An 8,754-nucleotide genomic window follows, 5' to 3' on the forward strand; every position below is an offset into this window, starting at 1 on the left:
CGTTCCATAATTGTCCCTGCCCCCAGTCTGGAGGTTAAGTCAAGATATCTCAATTTAGGAGGTAACAGGTGTGGCATATACTTGTTACAAAGAGGATATAGTTGACTGATAAACAGGAGTTGGAAGTAGTTTTAAGGAAGCTGGGAAAAGGAGGGTTGGGGCTTCTAAAATCTGGTTCCATGGGAGACAAATCCACCTTTTTCCCACCCACCTTTAATTCTCAGATGAGGGGAGAATGGTGGGGTCCCAGCAACAGGCTTGGACCAGACTGGAAATGGGGAGAACTGATGGCAGCCCTCCCAAATGATTAAGGAAAGAAAGATGACCAGCAATGTACAATTTATTGCTGCGTATTCCCAGATGTGTTAAGTGAATACAGTTGCAACCTAATTAAACTACATCTATTGCAGCTTGCCTTTCTACCTGCATGGCCAGGACAACAGCCCTGAACTGAGGGGCTGGATCTTGACATCCATGGTCTTACATTCCAGAAGTGCAAGTACATCCAACTCAGTCATACTTGCACCGACTATGAATGTGATACTGTGAGTATCAAGAGCACTGAGGCTTAAATTCCCACGTTAGTAAAAACTAATCCCATTGTTCCACTTCAGGTAGTTTTTTTTGAACAGGAATGAAATATGTTTTCTGACTGTTGTCAGTGTGTCTTTGTTTGTTTTTTTCAACAGAGACCTAATTCTTCAACATGATCACAGTTACAGTTCAGATAAAATATGTTTCTGCATTAGCTACCAGGGCCCCAATCCAACATGCACATAACTTTAAGTACATGAGTAGTTGAAGTCAATGAGATTATTCATGTGCTTAAAGTTAGGCATGTGCTTAAGTTCTTTCTTGGGTCAGAGCCTCCGGGTTATGGTAAGGCTGACCTTACCATAACTTGACATTTCCATAGCCATAAGGCAAACTAAATTAGTGTACACTATCATTCTTTCATGTTTTGATTCTCTTTTTTTCTTTCCTCTTGTTTTGTAGGGTTATAAAGCTACATCTGTTCCTGCAGTGATTTATAACGACAAATCTTCCACAGCAATTGCCTTCATCTACTGTTCTGGCTTCTACTGTTAGTCAGCAGAAGAGAATTAAACACAAAGCAAAGTACTCTTAATCTCAATAGACAGAGAGACAGTATGTTCTGTACCAAACTGAAAGACTTGAAGATCACTGGGGAATGTCCTTTCTCCTTACTGACCCAAAGTCATATATCTGATGAACATGAGGAGGAATGTGCAGAAGTGCCAAATAGTTCTAGAGCAGCTTTGCCCATCTGCAAAGAAGTCAGTGAAAAAGACACTCATGGGACCCTTCCAAAAAGGAAAACCAGTAGAAGCAGAGTGTATCTGCACACATTAGCTGAAAGCATCTGTAAACTGCTCTTTCCTGAGGTAAATGATTACAGTGTACTGATAATGATATTTTATTAGAGCATTAGGGATAAACATTCAAAGAATGCATTTTAAATAAGCATTAAAGTATATGTAAGTCTTTGAATCAAGTTCAAGCTCCTTGTTCTTCCTTCAAGGCCTTGCATAGCTCTGTCCTTGCCTACATCTCTGCTCTCATTTCTTCATTCTCCCACTACTGCTGGATATAATTGTGCCAAAATCCATTTTGAATCGTTGTGCCTCTTTCGCTTCATCCCTTCTTCCATGCTGCTCAATACTCTTCAAAGGCCTCCCTTCTCCGTTTACATTAATCATCCTCCATCACTTCATTTAAATCACTCCTTAAAAATACATTTCTTCTGCAAATCCTTACACATAATCCACTACAGATAGGTAAATCCTTTTAATAAAAATGCAAAATAGCTATTTCCATACTGCTTCTATACTGAAGGCCCTTCTGGCATATTGCTTGTTTAAACTGTATTGTTTGTGTTTGATTTAGGGCCCAAACCTGTAATGCTTACTCATACAAGTAGACCTTCTGAAGTCAACAGGACGCCTACGTGCAGTATTGAAGCCAGTGGGCCTACTCGCCTCATTAAGGGTTACCTCACCTAGCTTCCAACTGCTTGAAGCATTTCCTACTGTATTGCACTGAACAGAATGTCTGTGCTAAATTAATAATACAAATAATAGTGACGTGCAGAAATAGTAAAGACATATTTTCAGAGGTGCAACTTGAGGCCTAGTGCAAAAGGAAATAGAAGATTCACATGCCCTGCTCAAACTAGCTGAGCAGTCAGGTGCCACATTCTGCATGCACAATATCGGTTTCAAAAAGTATTGATAGTAGTTGTTTTAAATACTAAAAATAAATAATTAAACATTGCCCAAATAGTGAGGTCTATGCACAGGCAAACTCCATTGATTTCAATAGTAGTGAGAACTGAGGGTTTGACTCAGTGAAAGGAGCTATGTGAACCTGCACCAAACAGATTTTAGAAAGCATCTGCTTGACCTGCAAGGGTATATGTACACTGCAGATGGGAGGGAGACTGCCAGTCCATATAGACAGGCTTGTGCTAGCTTGTGTAGGTGTTGCAGCATAGGTGTCAGCTTGGGCTAGTCACCCAAGATTGGACCCAGGGGTGGGCATGGACTCAAGTGGCTATCCTGAGCCACCATCCATGCCACTGCATCCACTCTTCTATTTTTAGCATGCTAGCTCGAGGAGAGCTAGAGCATGTCTGTCTACTCAGGCTGGTAGACGCACTGCCAGCTGCAGCATAAACATAGTCCAATTGTCTGGCTTAGGCTGAGTTCCATGATAGGTGTGATGTCATGTGTATAGCGCATGCTTTAACCTACTAGTGGATGGGGAGTTGGTGATCAGTGGTCAAGTTGGTTGTCATGAATTCTTAATGGGGGAAAATAAGTTTTCAACTGTTAATGTGCTGAGTGTCTATGTTAGCTTGGCTGGTGACATTCAGCACACATTTCTGCAAGCGATGGAATGTTGTTCATTCTATTTGCATATCTGTTTTCACAACTCTTCCATTTCTTATACTCAGCCTATCAATTTTTAATAGACTCTCTCTTTTTTTTTTTTTTACTTTCTGCCTTGTGCAGTAACATGAAAGACAGCCATCACTTAAAACAGTCAGTTGTAAATTCAGAGAAAATTAAATTCTGTAGGCAAATGTATTGGCCACAGTGCCTTCTTGCAGTGGTCCCACCACACTCATTTGTTAAAATAGTGTCTGTGACCCAAGCATATTTTGTTTGGCTAATTTTATTTTTAATTTGCTGCTTCTAATTCTCTCTCTCTCTCTCTCTTATTTGCTATTTGGAGAATGATGTAAGTGTACACAGCTCTTCCATATAGAAAGACCATAGTCCAGATCCTCATCAGGTATAAAAGGATGCAACTCCACTGATGCTGTGACCATGTGCACCAGCAAAGGACCTAGCCCAAGGTCACTACAACAGGAGTTAACAGTCGTTGAAATCAGTGGAGCTCTGTGCAGTCACAGCAGTCTGTTTTCATCCTATCAGCTGCAGGATCAGGGCCTGTTTTCCCAATCATCCTCCCTTCAAGATGGATTTAAGTTTGTTTAAAAGCTTATTTCTTACTAGATTACCTTGTGCTGCCCTGCCTAACAGTGACTTATGTCACCCTTTTTTCAATTTGAAAACTTCAAAGCAAAGTGCCAGATTGTGTCCCTGATCAGAGCGTGTCACTTCCATTGATGTCAGTGAGACTTATGCGTAGGAATCAAGGGCACAATATGGCCCAAAATAACTTTTCATTAGGCTCAAGATACAAGAGAACACATGTGGGTTTTTTGCTTCCTTGCTTGTTTAGATTTTTTTTTTTTTTTTTTTTTTGGAGTGATACAGTACAATACTTGGAGTTGAGTAAAGAGTTGGATGGCCCTCCACAATCTTCCTGTTGATATGTTCGTGTGAATTACATCTTGATTAAATGAGGTAGAACAGTTGTTCACTTTTGGGTTTATTTGAAAACCAAACTATTTGCCTTCCTTATGATATTTGTTTTTCTGGCAGAGTATCCTTCCTTCCTGGCCTGTCTTCTGGAAGCATACAAAGTAGAAATTACAGTGGAACTGATACATTTCCACTGGGGGTAGACAGGCCAGACCAAAGAGAGTCTGTACACAGGGACCCTGAAATGAGAGTATAGCATACTCCCTGGCGGTTTTCTGTGCTGGACCATGGAGGTGTGGGTTTTGAGTGGTGCTGGGGCATGGTCAATAGATCCAGTCACAGGGCAGATTCACTGGTCCAGAGCCATATATAAGGTGTGTGCAGAGAGCTGTGGCCTGTGTTCCAGATTGGTGGCTGGAGTAGGAACTGCAGAGTGGATGTGCAAGTGTGAGCTGGAGTGGGGGGGGTTGGATTATATCCTCCAGGCACCCTAGTCGGCCATTCTTACCAAGTCTTTTTACCTGGCTCTTTAAGAAACCAGAATTTCACCCTTAGGATGCCTTTTTTAGATGGGCAGAGTCACATTGGGGTTATGGGAATTCCTATATTAAAAACTGTTTTCTTTTCTCATGTATTTTATCATCACAAAAATGGGTGTAGCGGTTACTTGAAGCACTGGTTGGTGCTTATTTTGGAAACTGTATTTTATGACTTTTCATCTTGACCCCTTCAACATGACTTCCTAAAATTGCCAGGAAAAAAATTGCAGCACTTAATGCCCGTAGAAATGTTATTGCTTAAGAGAAGCATTATCTGTTGTCCTTCAATGTGGGATGTATAAGAAATATAATTAGTTTTTTAGGAGAAAGTTAACTGCAATATGAAAACATTGCATTAGTAGGAGCATTGCCAGCAAATCATGGGAAGTGATTATTCCCCCCTATTTGACACTGGTGAGGCCACATCTGGAGTATTGCATCCAGTTTTGCCACCCCCCCCCCCAACTACAGAAAGGATGTGGACAAATTGGAGAGAGTCTAGCGGAGGGCAACAAAAATGATTAGGGGGGCTGGGGCACATGACTTATGAGGAGAGGCTGATGGAACAGGGCTTATGTAGTCAGCAGAAGAGAAGAGTGAGCGGGGATTTGATAGCAGCCTTCAACTACCTGCAGGGGGTTTCCAAAGAGGATGGAGCTTGGCTGTTCTCAGTGGTGGCAGATGACAGAACAAGGAGCAATGGTCTCAAGTTGCAGTGAGGGAGGTTTAGGTTGGATATTAGGAAACATTATTTCACTAGAAGGGTGATGAAGCACTGGAATGGGTTACCTAGGGAGGTGGTGGAATCTCCATCCTTAGAGGTTTTTAAGGCCCAGCTTGACAAAGCCCTGGCTGGGATGATTTAGTTGGGGTTTGGTCCTGCTTTGAGCAGAGGGTTGGACTAGATGACCGCCGGAGGTCTCTTCCAACCCTAATCTTCCATGATTCTATGATTATTTTTCTTATTCTTACAGACACATTTCTTATGGCAGTTTTGCTCTATGGTGTTTAGTCTTTTTCATTTTTAATTTATGGCAATAGAAAGTAGAGCTGATTATGTCAAAAGCTACATTTTAGAAACGGTGTTTTCCTTATCAGCATCTAGCAACAGGGAAGTAAAGCCACATCACCGTATTTAGAATACAGCACCATAGTGGCACATTGACACAGAGAACTTGATTAGACTGTTACTGGAACTCAAGATACCAACATAAACTAATCTCTAAAAATTGATATTTTATGCTTTTCTAATGACTTTCACTCTTTGAAAGGGGATATTAATTCTTAAAAAGCAAATAAAGCCATTTTATAATAATATAACTCTCTTTATTACATTTTTGTTGGATTCCTCTGAGACCTTTTCCACTCAGTTTACCCAGAACACTTCATCCAGTTCTCTGGGATCCAAAAAATTCAGTTCAACTCCAGATTTTGTCACTGAGGTGCCTTTATTTGGCATACAGCAACACTACGCTGAGTTGATCCAACTCAAACCTGGGGGTGGGGTGGGGTGGGGGGGTGAATGCAGGGTAAATCAAAGCTCCAAAGTTATATAGAAACTCTCTCCCTTTACATACATTTACACATCTCACTGCATTTACTATACCTTACATCACACATTTTTGGATTGACTTGATTACTTTGCAGGAAAAATTCCCAGTGTAGCATGCTCTGTCCCTGAATTGTACATGCTCGACCTATTCCTTACCTCATGTCTACATTCCTAGTGAATGGTTCTGAGTGTTCTCCCTCTTGTCTTAGCTGACTCAGACATTCTATGGTTTTCAACCTAATGGTCTGTTTACCTCCCATTCTGTCTTCCAAGAAATGAAACCTCCAGCCAAATGTTAATTGCTCATGTCAGGCCAGGACTCAGCTACAATTTTAAGCAACTGACATTTTAATTAACTTATCTGTTCTCATTTCCAGTTTGAAAGGTTACATCTTGCACTTCAGAGAACATTAGCAAAGAACAAAATAAAAGAAAACAGGTACGTTTAATGTGTTTGTGAGAATGGAAAGGAGTGGTTAGTGAAGGTGACTGGGTATCAGGATTCCTGAGATCTGTTTTCAGTTCCACCACTGATTTAATGTGTGGCCTTGTTCATGTCACTTAATTTCTCTGTGCAACAGTTTATTTAAAAATACTTATAGAGGTGTTGTCTGACTTAAATAACTAACGGGCTAATTCAGGGATCGGCAACCTTTGGCACATGGCCTGTCAGGGAAATCCGCTGGTGGGCCAGGACGGTTTGTTTACCTGCAGCGTCTGCAGGTTTGGCCGATCGCAGCTCCCACTGGCCGTGGTTCACCGTTCCAGGCCAATGGGAGCTGCGGGAAGTGGCGTGGGCCGAGGGATGTGCTGTCCGCGGCCAGTGGGAGCTGCGATCGGCCAAACCTGCAGACGCTGCAGGTAAACAAACCATCCCGGCCCGCCAGCGGATTTCTCTGATGGGCTGTGTGCCAAAGGTTGCCAATCCCTGGGCTAATTCAACAACATTGGTGCAGGGACCACCCCTTGGGTAGGTAGGCAGGAGTGTTTATAGAAGCCCAACTAACAGAGGCTGCAGCAGATATGTGCAGTGTAGATGTTTGTTTGGGTTCTGGCTAGAGGCAGAGGGTACCAGAACCTGGGCTCTAGCATGAGCCTAAATGCCTACACTGCAATTAAACAGCCCCTAGCCCAAGTCAGCTGACACGAGTCAGCTGCAGGTGTTTAACTGCAGTGTAGACATACCCTCAGTCAAAGTCAATGAGAGCTAACTGTGCTCAGCATCTCTAAAAGATGAGGCCCCTCAAGGTATCTCAAATTGGGCATTTAAAAAGCGTCACCTCCTGAATTAGTGGATATTTTTGAAAATGTTGGCCTAAGTGTTTATTGTTTGTATCTGCAGGAGAAAACAATACTGAATTAAGGGAAAATGTTGCTACTAACAACAACAATATACAATTCTTACGTAGCACATAAATAATATTTTACATTTTAAAAGTACTTTACAAACACTGACTAATCCAAAATTAACTAATCGGATAGTATATGTTAATTGCTGCTTCCTGAATGGTTCATCAATGGGGATTATTTTTTTTCTTGATCTTTAATTTTATATTCCTTTTAGAATGTTAGTCTGAAAGAGAAAAAAAATAAACTATTGAAAATCCGGATGATAATGAAGAATGTAGACACTTACAGTACTATGGTGATATGTATTTTTCCAGGTATTTCAGATTCAGAATGTAGGGAACAGTATATGTACAATGTCTTCAAGATGTATTGGTTAAATCAAGGTAAGGATAATCCTTAGTTTAGCTCAGAATTTGTCAGTGAATCCTGATTACCTCAAGAGAATTCAGTGGGCCTAATTCTTGTCTTGTACAAATCTGGAGCAACTCCACTGAACTAATTAATTTTGAGATCAATGGAGTTACCCCTGATATTTATCAGTAAAATAGAAATATTTTCTAACATGCATTTTTAATGTAAATTAATTCAGAGAAATGCATAATTTCAATAAATGCCTGATTATATTATAGATTATAGAATACTAGTACAGGTAAGTAGAAAATGTCACCATAAGCCAAATGCTGAAGTCAATGAGAATTTCAATCAATTAAGGTCCATAGCATTTGATCTATATTTCTTACCATTTAATTCAAGATCACACCACTTAAAACATTAATATATCACAAGTTTACAGGATAATGTAATATTGTACCAAGGCCCATTTCTGACTAAATGAAAATTTGCATATTTATCAACAGAGCCAATCTTTACACAGCATGCATGGGGAAGATATTTTATGTTACTTTCCTAGTCTTTTTTTCATTGCAATGTGATCTTCATTAAGTTTTATTGTTGATTTTGCAGATAATTTTTTTAAATTTACATTTTTATGGTCTTTGCAGGAAATACGGGGAGAGAGAAGATTTTGAAAAAATAGTCACTGATCATGCAAATGCAGCAGGTAATATGACACCATTAAATAATATTAAGTAATCACTAATCTTGGCTGACACATCAGGGATTGAACTGGGGACTAAACGCTAAAAGAGCTAAAAGCATGAGTTGTACAACTTGAGATAAAGAGCCAAAGCTCTTTATGTAGGGCTGTAACAGACTCATATCAAAGTGGGACATGTTACACCAGGGGTCGGCAACGTTTGGCATGCGGCTCGCCAGGGTAAGCACCCTGGCGGGCCGGGCCAGTTTTATTTACCTGCTGACGTGGCAGGTTCGGCCGATCGCGGCCCCCACTGGCCGCGGTTCGCCGTCCCGGGCCAATGGGGGTGGCGGGAAGCGGCGCGGGCGAGCGATGTGCTGGCCGTGGCTTCTCGCCGCCCCCATTGGCCCGGGACGGTGAACC

At 41.2% G+C, this 8,754-nt stretch overlaps 1 protein-coding gene across 1 annotated transcript in view; it reads left to right on the forward strand.

The window, feature by feature from the left end:
* Positions 1-8,754, forward strand: part of GUCY1A1 (guanylate cyclase 1 soluble subunit alpha 1) — a 47,752-nt gene that overhangs the window by 28,141 nt on the left and 10,857 nt on the right. The window contains exons 2-4 of the mRNA XM_024211403.2: positions 997-1,406; positions 6,323-6,384; positions 8,297-8,355. Coding sequence (XP_024067171.2) covers positions 1,152-1,406; positions 6,323-6,384; positions 8,297-8,355 — 376 coding nt within the window. The 5' untranslated portion in view covers positions 997-1,151. The remainder of the gene's footprint in view (positions 1-996; positions 1,407-6,322; positions 6,385-8,296; positions 8,356-8,754) is intronic.

This window comes from Terrapene carolina, unplaced genomic scaffold (genome assembly GCF_002925995.2).
Source record: "Terrapene carolina triunguis isolate 2854851 unplaced genomic scaffold, T_m_triunguis-2.0 Scaffold66, whole genome shotgun sequence".
Classification (NCBI taxonomy): Eukaryota; Metazoa; Chordata; order Testudines; family Emydidae; genus Terrapene; species Terrapene triunguis.